At 42.1% G+C, this 21,892-nt stretch overlaps 1 protein-coding gene across 2 annotated transcripts in view; it reads left to right on the forward strand.

Annotated features, from left to right (window-relative positions):
* The window catches only part of CDC73 (cell division cycle 73), a 164,419-nt gene that overhangs the window by 41,786 nt on the left and 100,741 nt on the right, over positions 1-21,892 (forward strand). For both annotated transcript variants that reach the window (XM_073356725.1, XM_073356726.1), the window contains one exon: positions 5,444-5,508. In XM_073356725.1, coding sequence (XP_073212826.1) covers positions 5,444-5,508 — 65 coding nt within the window. The remainder of the gene's footprint in view (positions 1-5,443; positions 5,509-21,892) is intronic.

Genomic DNA, 21,892 nt, shown 5'->3' on the forward strand with positions numbered 1-21,892 from the left:
ATAGGACAAGTTCTATTACTGGAATGCTTAAGTTAAGGTAGCTGCAACAGTAAATGAGTTTTTAAATGTTAAATACTATTCTTTGAGAGTAAAGAACAAATCTATTATATCCGCAGTAAATTCAACTGCTTTAGCAGTCCTGTAGTAGACACAGACCAGTGCTTATTCTCAAGCATACTTTTTATTACTCCCGCTATGATTAAAAGGAGAAAAGTTGTCTTGTCTTTAAACTTATATTGTAGTATGTCACATTAAACATGTAAGAATGTGTCTTACAGCTCCATTCATCATAAAATGGTCTCTGTCCTCACCATGGACGATCATGTTACCTGGCTGTACACCTGGCCAGTCCCATCCCATCACCTCCAAACAATCAAGCTGTTAAGACAAACACACTGCAATTACTTTGCTCAGCCATTATTTCCTCACTTCTGACTTTGTGACTTTCAAATTGCTAGTGAGCAGCACACATTCTTTGACAGTACAAAATAAACCTACATACTAGATTTTCTCCTTTTCTTCTTACTCTTTATGTTCATTTTAATTTTGTCTGGGCATTAAGAAGGTAAGAGAACTTCATGCATGGCATCATTTTCATGGACCACCTCTTTGACCCCTAACCTGTCACATCTATTTTGGCAATATAACAAGCTATATTTTTGATTCATAACTGCTTCTGAAACAGCGATAATGCCCTTTTTGAGCAGCATATCTGGCACCCTTCTCCCTCTTACATCAAGGCTTATTCTTTCATTTTGAACACAGTGTGTACTTAATTTAGCTTGACCACTGAGCTAATGTGTGAAAGGGTATTTTTTGTCCTGTAGGATATTGACGTAATAAACTGCTTTAACAGCAGGTTTCAGAGTAACAGCCGTGTTAGTCTGTATTCGCAAAAAGAAAAGGAGTACTTGTGGCACCTTAGAGACTAACCAATTTATTAGAGCATAAGCTGTAGCTCACGAAAGCTTATGCTCTAATAAATTGGTTAGTCTCTAAGGTGCCACAAGTACTCCTTTTCTTTTTGCTTTAAGAGCAGTAGCTAAATTCTTCTCTGCTGACCTTTTTAGACTGCTTTGCTTGCTTTTCATCAACCCCACTTTTCAGCACTTTTCACATGCTCATGTCACTTTAAATGATAGCCCGGAAGATTTGCATGATCTTACCTATCAAACATATTCAGCACAGGTGGTAGCAATATAAACTTTCCCAGCAATGCCCTCTCCCTCACTTGAGGGGCTACCTTCAGAAGTGAGATGTTCGCCTTTGTTTCTCTGCTGAGACTGCCACCAAGGTGCCCATATTCAAAAAATGAATTGCTATCAGAACTGACACACTACTTGTGATCCCATCTAGTATAAACTGGAGAGAGATTTTCAGGACAGCCATCTGACAGTATTCTTTCTGTCATTACAGGCTACAGTGTCTTCTTTACCACATCTAAATGCTTTCCCATGTTTAACTGAAAGGCTTGTTGTTGGTCTTAGTGTGGGCATCAGTCTTTCACCCACACCTGTAATTTTGCTTCATGTTTAAGTATAGTTTTATTTACACAATAAATTAATATGTTCAGATTGCCTACTTGCCACTTCTTTTGAGCAGTAAATTTATGAAATAGAGGGGGGAGTCTCCAGTTTCCAAGCTTGAGGCTGCTTTTGCAGGTACTAAGCAAACTGGTTATCATCAGAACCAGGTTGTCAATGAAGTTGTAATATAAATGTATTTCTTGTCTTGTCATGGGGATTTTAAGAGCTGCTATCTTGTAGATGTATACTAGTATTTTCTACCAAAATTCTAAATTTTAATTATACTCCATGTCCAGATTTTTGTGTTGTGCTTAGAATTAAATTTCTCTTTAGAAATAGAATCCCTACAATCAAAAAATGAGTGTTGCTAATAATAGAGAATAAATATGCAAGGCATTCACAAATTTTGATTTGAAGAAATACAGGCTATCACCTGTCCTCATGTTTTTCCAGCCTGGTGTGGGTGAGCTGGGTGATATCTTGTGTCTGAGTATTAGACTGTAAAATTAATATTTGCAAATAAAACTTCAGTTACTATGGTCAGGTTGTTATTGAGAGGCTGTTAAACAGAACTCAGCATGATCTTCCAATTGTAAGATTATTAACTATTTGATAAGTGATTATGGGTAGGGGATTTATAAACAATCTCTCTTTATATCTGATGTATTTTATACAATTCAGTTATTTTGTTAATGTAGTTTAGAAACTGCTGCATAGAGCCCTTTGTTTTTGATTTGACTGCTAGTAAAGAGGAAAGCGTTACACCAAATTTCACTCCAAAGAAGAAGTTTGACTTCATTAGCATAGTGGTTCTTAAAACAGATTAGTGGACCACTTCCAGATAGTCCAAAGAGCTTCTGCCATCAGTAATAACACATGTACCGCTGAAATGGGAAGTGGTATACAGTCTTCATTTCAGATATGGATGAATCAGCCTTCAACTAGAGCTGTTTTGTATTCCTCAGTGCTCTCTTGTGCTGCTTTTGCCTGTTTGGGTTCCTTCCCAGGAACTAAAGTCTGTTAAGTCTTTTTTTGTCACTGTTACTTTGATGTAAATTCAACCATGATCAGATTTACTGAGGGCTCAACACTGGATGAATAGCAAACAAAAGGGACACAGAAACAAACTGTAGATTGACCTGGGATGGTTAGAACAGTGGGGCTTGTAAGCAATGAGAGAAAATTTTAGGTACTAAAATTGTAAAATCTACATGGAGAGTGGAAATAAAGAACATGCATACAAATTGTAGTGGTGGAATGTAATCAGACCGAAAAACTCACATCAATATGCTGGCTTATTTTCACTTTTGGGCCTAGCCCTTTTAAATGGAATCAGGCATGGTGTTTGCTGCAGAGTGAGGCTGAGAGGGAAGGTGGTCTGAGATTTCTGAAGTCCATAGTATAAAAAAGTTTGACACATGCTGGGTTATTGAACCATCTGTTAGGCTACAACATGGGAATTGTTATACCATAACAGACAATGATCCAGTTAGTTAGGTTTCTCATATCAGTGGGGTTGGGTGAAAAAATGAGATCCACTTCAATTTAGGCATAAACAGTTTATTTTAGCCTTTATTTTGTACATTTTAAGACAATACTATTATCACCTATGAATGACACATACATGCAAAACCAGATAAGGCAAGAAAGATGATCAATCAACTTCTGTCTCCTAGGGATAGAGGAACTTTTTTCAAATCTCTGGTTTCTGTTTTTCCCTGTCTTCTACACACTCTTGTTGTCAATCACGTATCTTTCAGCCCTTGTTCTGTAGCTTTGTGCAGAATCTGTTTACCAAGTTACCTCATCTGTGTACCTATCTAATTAAAACATTCTCATGCATGGAGGGGATGGAATGTAGCTGATCTGCGACTGCTAGCACCAAATATCTGCAATGGCCGGTATTGGGACGCGAGATGAGGAGGGCCTGCAGTTACTACAGCGAATTCTTTCCCAGGTGTGTGTCTGGTGGGTGATGCCCACATGCTCAGAGTCTAACTGATCACCATATTTGGGGTCAGGAAGAAATTTCCCCCCGAGTTACATTGGCAGAGACCCTGGGTGTTTTTTGCCTTCCACTCTGGCATGGGGCACAGGTTTAAACTAGAGTAGAGGGCGAATTCTCTGTAATTTGAAGTCTTTAAATCATGCTTTAAGGACTTCGGTAACTCAGCCAGAAGTTATGGTCTATGACAGGAGTGGATGGGCGAGTTTCTGTGATCTGCAATGTGCAGGAGATCAGGCTAGATGATCATGATGGTTCCTTCTGACCTTGAAGTCTGAGTCGATTAATCACAATAACTAACCTAAACTAAGACATTTTTGCTTATCCTGCTAAAACTTACTTTTATATCTGCTTCTGTCATCTATTCTTTATTATCCTCCCCACTGGCTCTATCCAGTTCTTGCCTTATAATAGTTATTCTCTTTACTGATCTGTTTTTTATGACCTTGGGTTTTTTCTTGTTGTGGGAGAGGCAGTACACCTGGAGCATGACACTCTGCTTTACTCTGCTGTTTACAGAGACCAAGGTTTTACAAATAAGAGCGATAAACCATGAAACCTGGTTTATGCAATCCTGAAGCTGTTTCAGCGAAGTTCTGAAAAGCTGCATCAGGAGAGACCTACAAAATGCAAACATTCCCTGATATTTTCTTTTATATAATAATTTCTCTAGTTAGTATGTATATTTGACTAACAGTTTGTTACAGTTTTCTAACCGTGGTTACTGCCACATACTCCAGAGGATGTTGTTACCCCACCTTGCTTCCTCCACAATGTATCCGGTGAGGAGTGGTAGGGAAAACTTCATCATAATCTTACTGGAGATCAGTTTATGCCTTGAAGAATAAGGATTGATTAGTCATTAACACGTTTATGCTATTAGTGTAACCACTATTGTGTTCAAATAAATGTCTAATCTTTAACACATTTCTTAGTTTATGGTGGTTTTGGGGTGTGGGTATGTGTGTAAATAAAACTAATTTTATCTGCCTACACATCTGCGGTGTGTACAACGTGGATCATGAGACTGTATGTTAGGAGTGCTGCTTTTAGTTGCATAATTGGGTCTTCTGCCTCTGTTAGAATCTGTGTTTAAAATTGACTACTTTTATTGTATTAAAGGTGAACACGCTTGAGTGAATTTATATTTATTTTGCTATTGTACTAAAATCCCAGTTTTTAAAATTCTCCATCAGGTTTCCTTTGAGTATTCAAGGAAGTTGAGTTGTAAAACTAACATGCATGTTGGGATATCAGAACCAAATTTAAGGGCCAAATAGTGCAATCACAAGTCTTATTCTCAGTTCATATTCTGAGCCACTGTCCCATCTTAATCTAGCCCAGATTAATGTATGAGGATGTGTATTTAGAGCAGCACCAGGAACACATAGAGCAGTGCACTGTTGCAATATTGCAAAGAGATGAGAGAAAGGAAGACCAGTCAAACTGGATACGCAAGCATGGGTAGAGGAGTGTTGTCCATGTAGCAGTAAAGTATTCTGAGTGCCATTTAGGAAAACTGGTTACAGGAAAACAAATATGCAAAAGTAGTCATCTGCCTAAAGCAAAACACTCTGAGCTATCCATGATTACTATCCATATTTTTAACCCGTGTTAAACATAAAGAGAGCATTCCTGGCCTTCATTGAAGTTTATGACTAAACTCCTTGGGACCTCAATGAGACCAGGATTTCACCTAGGCCACATTTAGAGCCAACCAGGATAGTGACTGTGACTGGTGTAGTTAAAAGTTAGTGTGTATACAGGGCTTAAAATACTGCACCAGCAGGAAGGCATTTTTCCTCCCAAAAGTGACTGGAAAGGAATTTCCCCTATTCTGCCAGTTTAAACATGGGCTTTATTCTGATGCTTGCATGTGGAATGACTTACAAGACGCTCTTTTACTTTACAGAGACGGAAGGCTTCAAAATCGACACTATGGGAACCTACCATGGAATGACTTTGAAGTCTGTAACGGTAAGTTAAAAAGCGTTTCTGAAATGTAGTATGCCTCACTGACAGCATATATAAATGCTTCAGGTTTACTTTGCTTGTGCCTCTCAACAAGGTTGTCTGTTTGTTAGCAGCATTAATGAGAAGTCAATGTCTGATTTAAAATCTGGGGAATGCACTGGTTCTGTGTATAAAATGAAGAGCTCTTTCTCTTTCTTTCCCTTCCTTCTTTTCTTTTTTTAAGATGTTTGTAACCCTGGGTAGAGGCTAACACTTTGCCTACATTAGAAAGGGTTTTCCAGTATAACTATACCGGCAAACGCTCCTACTGGAGATGCAGATGATATCATTAATAATTCTTTTGTCAGTATTGCTTATTCTGGTTCCTATAATGAAATGAGCTTCTACCAGCAAAAGGTCTTTTTTGTCTGTCTAACTGTGTCTGCCCTAAGGTTTTTGCTAGCATAGCTATGTTGGTTAGCGGTGTAACATGTCAGCAAAACTTTGAACTGTAGACTTGGAATATTGCCTCACATCCAACTTTCTGTTTGGGTTTAATTTAGGGATGGTAGAGTTCATTGACCTCTGCAGTATTGTCTAAGCTTTTTCCTCCATCTAGCCTGGTGAGATTGATGACCATTTGTATCACATGACTTGATTTATCTTTTTTTAATGTGGATTGCTATACGTACAGATGAGAAAGCAGAGACCCTCAACCAGACTTTTATTTCATGTTGGTCTTAAGTTGTCTGCTTATATGGAAGGTGGTTGAACATTTTCAAACAAACGCTGTTTTGATCTGCTTTTAAGTAGGATAGATGCTACAAAACTAACATAAAGGCCTCATTAAGACTTTTGCCATGTAGCATATCATAGAATAGAATATCAGGATTGGAAGGGACCTCAGGAGGTCATCTAGTCCAACCCCCTCCTCAAAGCAGGACCAATCCCCAATTTTTGCCCCACATCCCTAAATGGCCCCCGCAAGGATTGAGCTCACAATCCTGGGTTTTAACGGCCAATGCTCAAGCCACTGAACTATCTGTATACCTCTATATATCTGAATAGAAAGCACTAAACATTCTTCCCAATCTGTGCACCTGTTGCTACTGTGCACTCCTAATTTGAACATAAAATAATGCCTAGAATGTAAATGTTTCAAAACTAATTGGTTCTTATTTGAACTTTTTCCTTTGTCTAATAAAAACTGTCTTGCCATTGCCCTCCTCTAATCTGAAAACACTGGCACCCAGTTCATTTTTTAATAGTTAAGTAATGAATCCATTTGGTGCCAAAAGTCTGCCTTTTAGATGAATTCAAAATGCACTGGGGTGTAGAATTAAGGGGAAAAATGTGGCTGCTTGAATCAAAGGCCTTGTGTTACAGGGGTGCTTGTTAGGCTAGCTCCAGTGAAGGGACTAGCAGCGCTAGGTTACTAAACACAGATTTTCAGGGTGTAATGTCTGTTTCAAATAGTCATGTTGTGACTTGGCAAACACTTGGCCTGCATGTTGTCCTGTGGGAAAAAAATGAAAGTTTCTATTATGTTGTTCAAAGCTTTAGCTAAACTAGGCTTAATTAAAATTAAAAATATCTTAAAGTGCAATTAGTCAGGAAAGTGACTCTGAAGCCATGCAAAGCTATTTCTATATCAAAGTTCTGCATCCAAAAGTTTCAAGGATTTCCCCCCTCTCCCCCCCGCCCGATAACCCCACCTTACAAATTCAACATAGGATCTGTAGTTTTAAGATACTTTGAACTGAAATTTTGTATAGAAGTTGCTAAATTGGATTCCTTTAATTTTTTCCCCATCAAGCTCTTCCATTGAAGAAAAAAGTTTCACTGTTTAAAAAAACAAAACAGACCAAAAAAACTAATTATGAAACTAAAACTGGTTCTTTCCTTAATATGATCTAGAACCTTTTAGAATAATAATAATCCAGTTTCTTAAAATGTTACGGGACTACGCATAACATCTTTATAGTGCCATGAGAAACGATAAAATCTCATCTGCCATTTTAGAATTACTCCATCTAAAAATCAAGTTCTGTGCTACTTTTAGAAACTTATTTTCCACTAGAAATGTCAGACTTTTCATTAGTAAGTGAAGCTGACTCCGACAGTTGTGATGGAATCTTGGCTTTCTGTTATGGACATGGAGGAAAGAATTGTTACTTAAGTGGTGCAGAAATATTACTATATGCATCTCTCTCCAAGCTTGATTTCACTTAAGTGATTGGCATGGTTTGAAGGAGATTGTAACAATACCTGCAGTCAGACAACCTGTCAGTGGTATCAAAGTTTTCCACTTCTTTTGAGTTTCACACTTTCTTTTCAGTCCTGTTTCTTCTATTTTTGACACAGTACTGGAAGAAATCAGACTGTCAGGGAATTGAAACATATTCTGCACATTTAAAAAAAACTAATGCAGTAATTTGCTCCCAACAAGTTGAATGAAAAAGTAATGAATATGCATTGGAATACTTGGTCAGTCCTCACTTCTGTGAAAAATGATGCTGAAATCTGATGTAAAGCATACTGCGGCAAGGTAGATGATTCTCTTCACTCATAGCATCCTTGATTGTTTCTATTCTGGCTTCTACATCATTTGTTTTTGGAATGGAGGAGATCACTGACTACTTTGGGGAAGACAGTTCCTCCTGTTGATTCTCTGAGCACAACTGGGTGTTGGACACTGTTGACCACATGTTCTAACCTTGATTTATCAAGTGCTAAGCTGGTGAGTTGGGCACACTCCTCATGGTTCTGTTCTTTAATCCTTGATGCAGCCAAATAGAATTTCCTCAGTTCCTTCTCTTTAGATTCTCTAACTTTTTCATTCTGTGAACCACTTTGATACCCACACTTTCTTTTTCTACCCCCGGTGGTATTAGTTCCCAGCAATTTTCATTTCACAGACAACTGTAAAGGTGTTGACAGAACTCTGGTTGTTCCTGGGCCATAATGTGGAACCCAGCTATCTGCAGTAATCTGTCCACCTCTGACATTTTAGAAATGCAGCTTAAAATCCTACTTTTTCTGTGCTGCTTGTAACCCATACACAGTTGTCCAGTTTTCTCATAGGCTTCTTACTATTACGAACTTTGAGTTTCTCTTAGTTTGTGTCTCCCACCTGCTCTCATCTTCCTACTGTAACTGGTTTGCACTGATTTATATGAAACTCTCAAAACTATCAAGTATGAATATATTGAAACTTTTACTCCTATACCATGTATACAGTGTTGGATGATAGCTGGCATTTGTTCTCCCAGTGAATGCTGAGGAAAAATTGCCCACATTTTTAACCTGTACTATTAAGAGTACAAACATACTTGTTTAAAAGGGACACAAATAAAATATACCTGATGCTTTTTTATTCTGACCTTGTTAAAGGAAGGATGCTCAGTTAAAAGCCAAGCTAGTGCCATCTAGTGAAAACCTAAACAATAGTGTGACCTTTACCTTGCATTAGACATAATGAAACTCAATTCTGGACTAATAGTATTGCTGTAACTAGAAAACATGAAGCCCTTAGCTGTCTCCTCAGCTTGACATGGTTGTAAAGGTCAGCACAAACGAGCTGTCCAATGACTCATCTTGGAATATTGGAGTAATGAGAAGTTGCTTGTGATTTGCATGTACAATAAAGTTGGCTTTTGCTTTTCCCTTGGTGAGGTCGTGCTCTGTATTTACTATAAGTATATTATGACAGGGTCGGGCCAGATGGCTACAGGAGAGTAATAGAAGGCAGATATATTAGCCCCAGGTTAAGTAGGTCCCTTTTCCCTGGGTAAGGTAACAGGGAAGGTTCCAGAACAATCAGGAACCTTCTGGAGACAATTAAGACAGACAGGCTGATTAGAACACCTGCAGCCAATCAAGAAGCTGCTAGAATCAATTAAGGCAGGCTAATCAGGGCACCTGGGTTTAAAAAGGATCTCACTTCAGTTTGTGGTGCGCATGTGAGGAGCTGGGAGCAAGAGGCATGAGGAGCTGAGACTGAGAATGTGTACTGTTGGAGGACTGAGGAGTACAACCATTATCAGACGCCAGGAGGAAGGTCCTATGGTGAGAATAAAGGTGTTGGGAGGAGGCCATGGGGAAGTAGCCCAGGGAGTTGTAGCTGTTGCACAGCTGTCCTAGGAGACACTCTAGACAGCTGCATTCCACAGGGCCCTGGGCTGGAACCCCGAGTAGAGGGCGGGTCCGGGTTCCCCACAAACCTCCCAACTCCTGGTCAGACACAGGAGGAGTTGACCTGGACTGTGGGTTCACGAAAACAGCCACACTAAGGGCTGCTGTGAAGCTCCACGGTGAGCAAATCTGCCAATTAGCACAAAACCCACCAAGATAGAGGAGGAACTTTGCCATAATATATAACTTTGTCACTTACTTCTCCAGGACAAAGATGAGGCTTAGTCAGTGTGACCTAAGATTTTACTTACAGCTGACTTCCATGCCACTATATTTTTCTTCTCCTGTGTCCTGGGTTTTCTCCTTCCCTTCACATAGGTGTATTGGTAAATTGTATAATCCTGTATCAAATAATCTTCTCTTTCAAATGTAGCAGTCGCAATAACTGGAATGGCAAGGGTCTAAACTGTCTCTCCTTATCAGTACCACCAGTTGAGACGGGGTGGGCAAACCTTTTGGCCCAAGGGCCACATCTTGATATGAAAATTTTATGTGGGCCATGAATGCTCACAAAATTGGGGTTGGGGTGCGGGCTGTGTCTGGGGGGTGCGGGCTCTGGGGTGGGGTCAGAAATGAGGAGTTCAGGGTGTGGGAAGGGGCTGGGGCAGGGGGTTAGGGTGTGGGGGAAAGGCTCTGGCTGGAGGTGCGGGCTCTCAGGTGAGCCTGGGGATGAGGGATTTGGGGTGTAGGAGGGTGCTCTAGGCTGTGACCAAGGGGTTCAGAGGGTGGGAGGGGGTCAGGGCATTGTGGGTGAGGGCTCTGGCTGGGGTTTGGACTCTGCGGTGGGATCATAAATGAGGAGTTTAGGGTGCAGGAGGGGGCTCTGGGCTGGGGCAGGGGGTCGGGGCATGGGAGAGGGTTGGATGGAGGCTCCAGGTGGCGTTTACCTGAAGCAGCTCCTGGAAGAAGTGGCATGTCCTGCCTCTGGCTCCTATGCGGAGGTGTGGCGAAGTGGCTCTGCATGCTGCCCTGTCCACAGGTGCTGCCCCTGCAGCTCCCGTTAGCCGCAGTTTCTGGCTAATGGGTGCTGTGGCGGTGGCGCTTGGGGTGGGGGCAGCGCGTGCAGCCCCCTGGCTGCCCCTAAGCGTAGGAGCCAGAGGGGGGACATGCTGCTGCTTCCGGGAGCCTTGGTATGTGCACACGGAGCAGCCACGGACCCCGCTCCCCAGCTGGAGCAGGGCAAGCCTCAGACCCCAATTCCCAGCAGGAGCTCGAGGGCTGGATGGAAGGCTAGATGTGGCCCCCAGGCCGTAGTTTGCCCATCCTGATCTGAGACACGGTTTTCAATTTTTCTATAGGCAGATTGGACCTGCATGTTTGTTTTCATAGTGGGTGTAACAGATTCTACTTTTTGCCTTTCCCAGATTTTAGGAAGCTGTGGCTTAATGCTTCTGTTTTCCTTTGGAAATCACAGCTTGTGAAGCATAGATAATCTGTTTGTTTGTTATTTTGACTGCTGGTATGGAGGCGGTCACTGAAAGTGATATTGAAGGTCATATTCAACTACAACCATCATTAACACTCCTCTCCCTTGGGAACCTTTGCCAGAAGGCATGGATTTGTCCATATCAGATTTGTCTACATGTCCTTGATAAGACACTTGATCAGTTGAACTGGTTGTACACAAGTCCTGTTGGCTAACTAGGTTTTAGTCAGTTTGGGCTATTTTGCTAATAGCAAACTAAAATGTAAACCTCTGTAGTGTTGCCAAATATATACGTTCTACACTTAAGAAATCCTAGTTTGTAGGAAGGGAAGCCTTCTTTTTAAAACTTCTAAATCTTTTAAAAATGATTTTTCCAGTGCTAACAGGCTAGCGTCCAATTTTCAGATACCCATATTTTTAACGATTTTTTTGGAAGTTAGTGATGATTGAAAGTCCAGTTGTGATATTCGTTTGACTATCTATCAAAGACTAAAGTTACCCAAATAGAGATTTTGGTCTACAGGTAATGTTTTCAAAATGAAGTTAGTACATTATACAGTCTATACAGGGAAAAAGAAATCACTTTAGGATAAACGTGAACGGGTAGGTAAACCACACTTCTGACAGTTATTCTGGGAGAATCTGAATATTGGCTGAACTCTACTTCATTCGGAAGCATTTTTAGATCAATTTGAGTTTGATGATCAAGAACTGAGACTTGACTAAGTTAAGATTTAAATAATCAAAGGATTTTGTTGCCCTTCCCTCCAAAAAATATCCCCAACTTCGTAATATAATAGAATTTCAATTCATCAAAATCCAGCTAACAAAGGTTATCTGAAGATCCAATAAATATGGCATTGCAATGTCTCCCCAATGGATTATTATGTGGTGGGATAAAGAAGGTCAAGAGAGGAGCTGCTGGATTCTCTAAGGCTGGCAAGTGAGGGGTCAGTGAGGTTAGGGGAAGAGGTGCAATATCACGGGCACACACAGACTTTGCATGGAAGATCTGCACCTTTATGAGTAAATCATGAGATGCTGGTCAATTAATTAAAAGGAAGTATTCAGAGGAAATAAGAGAACACAATGTTTCTCGGTACTAAAACAGAGACTAGATGCCTGTCTGAATTGAAGTATTGCCATCAGTAGGATTTAGGACTGTAGTGATGTAGAAATGTAAATATGTGTAATTTAGTTTTCATGGCATATGTGATTTTAAAAATCCACAAATTAAATTAAAACTACTGCTTCCAGGCATTGCTCCCCAGAAGAGGCCACCCAGCATGATGCAAGCTCTCACGCCGTTGCTGCCTATCAAAAAGGCAAGCTGTAGTGCTCCCCAGCAGTGCAAAAGCAATTAGACATGACTATGCTGTTAGCCACTCTTCCGCAAAACAAACAATTATGCAGGATTTTCAGAAATATAATCAAAAGGATACAAATCCATCCTCATCACATTTTTATAAAATTGTTAGCTTCAACCTAGAGGGCAATACAAGTATTTTTTTAAAGTTGAGTTTTAAAATTAGAATTGTGCCCAGTGCAAGATCTCGCGCATGTGAGTTGATTGAATGTAGGTAAATTAACCCATTAGCTGCTTGCAGGTATTTAAAACTGTGTGAGAGAAGCATTTGGTGGGATTTTGTTTGGTATAATATTATTTTTACCTGTTTCAAACAAATGGGTAAATTGTAGCACCTTCCTCAGATTTCTTTTAAAATTAGTCAGGAACGGATTTTCCATGAAACAAATGTTTCACAGGAAATGACAGGGGGCCCCTCAAAATGCAGAACAAATGTCTGACAACCTGCCTCTGAGTCCCAGCCAGCGGTGCAACATGGCTCAGGCAGGCTGCCTGCATGCCATAGCCGGTGGCCCCATGCCGCTCCCGGAAGCGGCCAGCTGCTGGCACGTCTCTGCACGCCCCTGGTGAGGGGGGTAGGTGGGAGGTGGCTTGGCTCACTGCCCCCATCCTAGGCAGCGCACAGAGACCCACTGTCCCCCCTCCCTTCAAGGGGCGCGCAGAGATGTGCCAGCAGCAGGGCTAAGGCGGCTCCCTGCTTGCTCTGCCTCCCTTCCTTCCTCTGTGCCGCTTTTCTCCCGGAAGCAGCCAGCATGTCCCTGCAGCCCCTGTGGGGGGAGGTGGAGTTTCTACATGCACTGCTTCCACCCCAAGCGCTGACTCTGCAGCTCCCATGGGCCGGGAACCGCGGCCCATGGAAGCTGTGGGGGCAGCGTGTGCTGGTCGCTTTGGGAGCTGTGCTGCCCGAGGTAAGTACTGCCTAGCTCCCGCACCCCTGCCCCAGCCCAGAGCCTGACCCCACACTCCAACCCCCTGTCCCAGCCTAGAGCGCACACCCAGCACCCAAACTTCCTCCCAGAGCCTGCACCCCAACTCCCTGCCCCAATCAAGGTACCTCGCTTTATGTTCATTTACTTCCCATTACTTATAATACAGAAGGAGGATAAAGGGAAAAAAAAATGGAAAAATGGGGGTGGGGGAGATAAGAGACTGTTCTTCTCCTTGGCCGGGTACTGACGGGGGCCCCTGAAAATGAAGCTGTACACTGGGCCTGACTAACTCTAAATCCGCCACTGAAGTTAGTGTTTAATGCTAGAAAAGGAATAGCCACTTACAAAACTATTTGCACGTGGGTGACACAAGATTTTTATATTGTAAAATGGGTTGCGACGACGGGGGAGGGATACTGAGAGAATGGGCCATTAAACAATAGATGTTTTGCTGTCTTCTAACTGAAATTAAGGCATGCGATCTCTACATAACAGACTGGTCATTATTCTCTGTACAAGTATAACCTCAGTCCAGTCTCTCTAATGTGTGGTGAACTGTGTTCTGTAAATTACCAAGTGTGGACATAATGGTAACCTGTTTTGTAAGTGTAGCATTTTTTGTCCTGCATTAGTCAAGTTTAACCATAGAAACAGGAGAAAAAATCATTGAGGTGGCAGAATGGTATATAAAAGTGCATGGTTACATAGGTCAGGCCCATAGTATAGGTTTTGGGTATCTTTTTAAAAAACCTAGTGAAAATTCTTTTTCTTCATTTAAATTTCTTTATATACAGTTTTATGTGCCAGATGGCTTAACTCGAAAGAGGAGACTAGAAAAGGTACAACAAAGTTCTTTTGGCACTACTTCTGACTTGGATGAAAGGAATGCCTAGAAACCCCAACTTAGATCAGTTTAGCATTATAAAATGCCTAGCACAAAAATGTATAAGACAGGCCCTGCCCTGAAGAGTGTACAGTTTAAATACAAAAGTCAGACAAAGGGTAGAGGGCAAATAGGGTCTTGCTCAAGGTTATAGGACAGGGCATTGGGTGGAGCTGGGGATTGTACGTTTGCCTATCTATTGGACAGTTTTGCCTTTCAAATGTAAACCTAAACAAAATGCTTCTATATAACTCAGAAGAGAAAACTATAGCAGACCATTTTTATATTCTGGCGTGTGAACCATCAATTCACAAAAAGTAATATATTGTAACATTTTTTGTTTCTGTAAATCAGGGGTGGGCAAACTTTTTGGCCTCAGGGCCACATCAGGGAGTAGAAATTGTATGGCAGGCCATGAATGCTCACAAAATTGGGATTGGGGTGGTGGGGGCGTGAGGGCTCTGGTTGGAGGTGCGGGCTCTGGGATGAGGCTGGGAATGAGCAGTTTGGAGCGTAGGAGGGTACTCTGGGCTGGGACCAAGAGCGGGATCAGGGCTGGGACCAGGGTGTGGGAAGAGGTGTAGGTTCCGGCTGGGGGTGCGGGCTCTGGGGTGGGGCTGAGGATGAGAGGTTTGGGGTGCAGGAGGGTTCTCCAGGCTGGGATCAAGGGGTTTGGAGAGTGGGGGGGGATCAGGACTGGGGTTGAGGTGTGGAGAGAGGCTCAGGGTTGCAGGCTCCGAGCAAGTGTCTCCTGGAAGCAGTGGCATGTCCCTGCTCCGGCTCAGATAGGCGGCTTTGCAGGCTGCCTCATCCGCAGGCACTACCCCAGCAGCTCCCATTGGAGCACCAAGGATCCGGAGCGGGCCCATGCCACGTCTTCCAGGAGTTGCATGGTGCAGCCCCTGACCCTGTGCTCTGGCTGGAGTGCCGGAGCGGGGCCGAGCCGCAATGTGCGGCCCCCCCCGACCCAGCGCCACAGCTGGAGAGCTAGAGCGGGGCAAGTTCCAGACCCCACTCCCCAGTGGGAGCTCTCAGGCCAGCTTAAAACGGCTTGCGGGCTGCAGTTTGCCCACCCCTGCTATAAATGAAAATACAGTCTCTGCCCAAAGTGCTTGAGTAAATAGGAGTGTCCAACGGACTTTGCCGTTCTCAGGTTTTATCAGAATCATGTGAAAGCACCCCATGCAGATGGGAATCTTAATCTTCAGAGCAAATAGTCACAGTATTGGACAGGTTTCAGAGTAGCAGCCGTGTTAGTCTGTATCCTCAAAAAGAACAGGAGTACTTGTGCCACCTTAGAGACTAACAAATTTATTAGAGCATAAGCTTTCATGGGCTACAGCCCGCTTCATCGGATGGATAGAATGGAATGCACACACACATGTTGGAAGTTACCCTACAAACTGTGAGAGGCTAATTAGTTAAGATGATCTATTAGCAGCAGGAGAAAAAAAACGTTTGTAGTGGTAATCAAGATGGCCCATTTAGACAGTTGACAAGAAGGTGTGAGGATACTTAACTTAAGGAAATAGATTCAATATGTGTAATGATCTAGCCAGTGCCAGTCTCTATTCAAACCCAAGTTAATGGTATCTAGCTTGCATATTAATTCAAGCTCAGCAGTTTCTCATTGGAGTCTGTTTTTGAAGCTTTTCTGTTGCAAAATTGCCACCCTTAAGTCTTTTACTGAGTGGCCAGAGAGGTTGAAGTGTTCTCCTACTGGTTTTTGAATGTTATGATTCCTGATGTCAGATTTGTGTCCATTTATTCTTTTGCGTAGGGACTGTCCGGTTTGGCCAATGTACACGGCAGAGGGGCATTGCTGGCACATGGTGGCATATATCACATTGGTAGATGTGCAGGTGAACGAGCCCCTGATGGCGTGGCTAATGTGATTAGGTCCTATGATGGTGTCACTTGAATAAATATGTGGCAGAGTTGGCATCGGGCTTTGTGGCAAGGATAGGTTCCTGGGTTAGTGTTTTTGTTGTGTGGTGTGTGGTTGCTGGTGAGTATTTGCTTCAGGTTGGGGGACTGTCTGTAAGAGAGGACTGGTCAGTCTCCAAAGATCTGTGAGAGTGAGGGATCATTTTTCAGGATAGGTTGTAGATCTTCAGTGATGCTCTGGAGAGGTTTTAGTTGGGGGCTGAAGGTGACAGGTAGTGGCGTTCTGTTATTTTCTTTGTTGGGCCTGTCCTGTAGTAGGTAACTTCTGGGTACTCTTCTGGCTCTGTCAATCTGTTTCTTCACTTCAGCAGGTGGGTATTGTAGTTGTAAGAATGCTTGATAGAGATCTTATAGGTGTGTGTCTCTGTCTGAGGGATTGGAGCAAATGCAGTTGTATCTTAGAGCTTGGCTGTAGACAATGGATCGTGTGGTGTGTCCTGGATGGAAGCTGGAGGCATGTAGGGAAGTATAGCAGTCAGTAGGTTTCTGGTATAGGGTGGTGGTTATGTGACCATCACTTATTAGCACAGTAATGTTCAGGAAATGGACCGCTTGTGTGGATTGGTCTAGGCTGAGGTTGATGATGGGATGGGAATAGTTGAAAAGATAGTGGAATTCCTCAAGGGCTTCTTTTCCATGGGTCCAGATGATGATGTCATCAATATAGTGCAAGTAGAGTAGATGTTAGGGGACGAGAGCTAAGGAAATGTTGTTCTAAGTCAGCCATAAAAATGTAAGCATGCGGGTACCCATAGCAGTGCTGCTGACTTGAAGGTATATATTGTCCCCAAATGTGAAATAGTTGTGGGTGAGGACAAAGTCACAAAGGTCAGCCACCGGGTTTGCCTTGACATTATCGGGGATACTGTTCCTGATAGCTTATAGTTCATCTTTGTGTGGAATGTTGGTGTAGAGGGCTTCTACATCCATAGTGGTCAGGAGGGTGTTTTCAGGAAGATCACCGATGGATTGTAGTTTCCTCAGGAAGTCAGTGGTGTCTCGAAGATAGCTGGGAGTGCTGGTAGCGTAGGGCCTGAGGAGAGAGTCCACATAGCCAGCCAATCCTGCTGTCAGGGTGCCAATGCCTGAGATGATGGGGCTTCCAGGATTCCCAGGTTTATGGATCTTGGGAAGCAGATAGAATACCCCTGGTCAGGGTTCTAGGCATGTATCTGCACAGATCTGTTCCTGTGCTTTTTCAGGGAGTTTCTTGAGCAGATGGTGTAGTTTCTTTTGGTAATCCTCAGTGGGATCAGAGGATAATGGCCTATAGAATGTGGAGTTAGAGAGCTGCCTAGCAGCCTCTTGTTCATATTCCAAGTTATTCATGATGATGACAGCACCTCCTTTGTCAGCGTTTTTGATTATGATATCAGAGTTGTTCCTGAGGTGGTTGATGGCGTTGTGTTCTGCGCGGCTGAGGTTATGGGGTAAGTGCTGCTGCTTTTCCACAAATTCAGCCCGTGCACATCGACAGAAGCAATCTATGTAGAAGTCCAGTCTGTTGTTTTGACCTTCAGGAGGAGTCCACGCAGAATCCTTCTTTTTGTAGTGTTGGTAGGAAGGATTCTGTGGGGTAGTATGTTGTTCAGAGGTGTGTTGGAAATATTCTTTGAGTTGGAGATGTCGAAAGTAGGATTCTAGGTCACCACAGAACTGTATCATGTTTGTGGGCCTGGAGGGACAAAAGGAGAGGCCCCGAGATTGGACAGACAGTTTTATTCTTCCCTGGGACTCGTCAAGCTCCTAACTTTTTCTTCTTGAGCCTGCTTTTCAAATGTTTCCCATGATAGCCATAATGTTCCTGGTAACCAGAATAATTTTTGTAAAGTTAGATATAACTACCTTCAGTAAGTTCACATCCTGTAATAAAGTCCTGCAGTTTCTCATTGTTCTCACAGTATTTTTAGCTTTCCCAAGACTAGATAATTGGAAATAGTGTTATGGTTCTGTGGATGTCAGATTACATGAACAGGTTTTCCTTTAGCTAGAATGCAGTCAAACAGGCAGTTGTGTTTTTAAGTTGTTCAATAAGATGAAACAGCAACATATGTGGGTGTTTTGAAGAAAGTTAGAGTTAAAAGTTGAATAATGCAGTCCACGAATTTTCACGTAGGGTAGCTTTCAAATCACGTATAGATGTGCCAACGCGTTTGGTGTTGGGCTACTGTTTTGGGTTGGTGCCAGTGCACTACATCACACAATAGTGCTGTTTGTTTTATTCCTCAAAATGGGATGCATTTTAGTTTGAGATAATTGTTATATGAATTTGCAGATCTCCGCTAGTCCAAAGTGGGTGTTGACAGATACGGCAATTTCCTACATATCCTTGCAAGACCTTATTGAATTTCGGTATGTTTGGGGTCCGTTATATTAAATGCCAAGTTTATGTACTGTTGCTGGCTGGGATTGCATGTAACTTGGAAGTTCAAAGGACTATATTGAAAATGTGACTAAATCGAGAATGGACTTTTGGAACGTGTTAAGTGGATTTCCGAGGGGAGAGATTAATGTAAATTCCCTTACACATACACACCTCTGGTTATGCAAAAACTCTGCCTTTTGAAACTACACCCTGGCTATAGGTCTTTGTCTGCTGATGACCTTTTCCAAGAGACTGAAGATTGAAGTCCTGAGCCGTACAAACAGCTTATATGTCCAGCTGTAATTATTGTTCTGGATCAGACAGTTACGAACCTGTAGCCACAGGGGAAAAGACTTGCTGGTTTGTTTTGTTTTGGTTTGTTTGTTTTTGTTTTTGAAGGACTGAAACCTACCATCTGGTAAGCTTTTTAGCATTCACATAGGTTTTTATTGTTTTTAATACATTTTCTCTGTAATGCTTTCACCTTAAGAATAAGGGTGCTTGCATACAAAGAGCTGTCTCATATATTATAATTGCAGGCAATACAGTATTCATACTCTTTGGAGAGAAAGCAAAGCACAGATGCTGGTCTGTTTAGGTGTTGAGCTGCTGGGAGTATCATAGTCTAGGCAGGGTACTGTGCAGCCTGGAAAATCCAAGTCAGGAGGGGGAGAGGTGCAGATCTCTGCCCATGAGGTGATGTCTGGAAACCAGGGACCTTTAAGTGTGTGCCCTCAAGGGAGGACGGAGGGGCATATTGGTGCAGTTACCTTGAAACTGTAACCAGTATAGTATATAAATACATAATGTGTGTGATGTAGAATTAACTTTTTTTTCATAGAGGCTTAATAGCTTTGGTTTTCCAAAGAATAGAAAAATATACTGGGAAGGCTTTCAGACAGTTATTTTGCAAAATTTCAGTGCTGGTTGATTATCACATTTTTCTCCGACCCCAAATAGTTATGTTGAACATCTTGTAGAAATGTTAATATTTAGAGTGATGTATATAAAACATTCATTTAGAGTATCCGTTGAACTTGAGCTACAGAAGTTTGGTTATTTTTAAAAAATTTGTAAGTAGTTGAAACACATGTACTTCATATGGCTTAACCGGTAAATCTTCTTGTCAACGTATTTTCCCCTACAAATTACCGTTCCTCCTTCAGAATATATAATAGCTCTGTCTTCATATGGCAGGTACTTGTCAGAGAGTTAAATATCTAACAGAAAAGACAGGGAAAGAAGAGCTCGGATATCATGCAGTGTACAGATTCATTCTAAATTTTCTGTTCAGATACAATCTGTAGTTTTTATGACTTACGGTTTCAGAAAACTCTTAGATGTGAGCATATTTGTAGCATCTTTCTTATCCCCGCCTAACAGTCGTCACTGTGAAATGTTTAACATTTTCTATGAGAAACGCATGAAATCAGTAATTTATTTCTAAGTACACATGGGGCAATTGCTTACACTATATTAGTTGAAATATAAATTATAATTCACATGGCAGTTTTATGAATTGCTTTAACAAATTGGAGGTAATTACCCATATTGCTGTGGTTTTTAAAATTATCTAGCAGTAGTATCAATGGGCTTCAGTCAAACTCAGCCCCAGTATGCTAGCTACTGAACCAACATATAGGAAGATGCAGCATGTCCATACTGTAACTGGAAGTATAATTTCCAGCTAGGATAGACATACCTGCGCTAGCTCTGATCCAGCTAGCATGCTAAAAATAGTAATGTAGCTGCAATGGCATGAGCAGTGGAATGGGTTTGCTGCCCTAAGTACTACCCCATATGAATCTTTAGGTATATAGTTGGTATGGCTAAGCTGTCACACTGCTTGTGCTGCTGGGACTACACTGCTGTATTTAGTTTGCCAGGTTGATCGGAGCTAGCATAGTTTGTCCACCAGAGTTGGAAATTACACTTCCAACTCCAGTGTAGACATACCCACAGTCCCTGCCCCGAAGATTTTACAATGTAATTCAAGACAAGATACAAGTGTAGCAAACAGTAGGAGGGAATTAGACAGTAACAGTGTGGTGTGGATCCTGTGGTTACATAAACCAGCAATCAGCACAGTGTGATGGCTCAAAATCATTTAAATGGGAAAGGAATTGTAGTGATAGACCGTAGTGTAGAGGGAGTCAGGAGGCTAGATTGGAGGGAGGGGTGTCAGGACAGGGGACATATATAAGAAAGTGAGGGCAAAGATTAGGAGGACAAAAACTAGGTGACTTTTTGGTAAGGTAGTGATGATCATAGTAAATGTAGGGCAACTGCTAAGTGAGTCGGTTTTATGGTGGAGATGATTGGACCTGTTGGGATTGTGTGTCTAAAGCTAAAAATGCCATACTCACAAAGATATGGTTTATAGCTTGAACTTGGGAAGCTGAAGCTCTGGCCTTGTGAAGAACCAGTAATATTGAAGGCTAAGTGTGCAAAGTGGTGTATCTGCTCCGAGAGAGAGCTCTTTTATGGAGTGGTTTGTTACCATATTGGTAACTGTCCTATTTTAATGAGTAGAATAGACAGGATGGTTCTGTTTTACAAAACAGTAATTGTATCATGGGCAGAAACAAGTTACATATTGAAGTATCTCATTGTCTCATCTTCTTAATACTTGAAACTCATTTGCTTCAGGATATGCTACCCTCCATTTCATGCTTGGTGCCCAGCTCTAAAGGCAGCGTTGCCGCCAGCAGCAGTGCAGAAGTAAGGGTGGCATGATATGGTATTGCCATTTTTACTTCTGCGCCCCTACCAGTAGCCAGCAGAAGTGAGGGTGGCAATACCATACCACCCTCACTTCTGTGCTACTCCTGGCAGAGGCGTTGCCTTTAGAGCTGGGTGCCTAGCCAGCAGCTGCTGCTCTCTGGATGCCCAGCTCTGAAGGTGGCACCATCACTAGCAGCTGTACAGAAGTATACTATGCAGAAGTAAGGGTGGCAGTCCCACGACCCACCTATAATAGTCTTGCAACCTTTTTCCCCGCCCACGCACGATCGGGACCTCCACGCTTAAAATACTGTGAAATTTCAGTTTAAATCTCCGGAAGCATGACATTTACAATGTTTTTAAAATCCTATCACCATGAAATTGACCAAAATGGACCATGAATTTTGGTAGGGCCCTATTCCTAAGATAAAAATATATGGAATAAATATTCTTTAACATTCATGTAAAATGTCCTTGGGGAACTTCAGTATGACTGACAAAGTGCTAGTGATATGTGCTGTGGAGGACTTTAAACTTTAAGACCATTCCTAGAAACTACTACATACTGAGAGAA

Source organism: Lepidochelys kempii, chromosome 8, assembly GCF_965140265.1.
Source record: "Lepidochelys kempii isolate rLepKem1 chromosome 8, rLepKem1.hap2, whole genome shotgun sequence".
NCBI classification, from domain to species: domain Eukaryota; kingdom Metazoa; phylum Chordata; order Testudines; family Cheloniidae; genus Lepidochelys; species Lepidochelys kempii.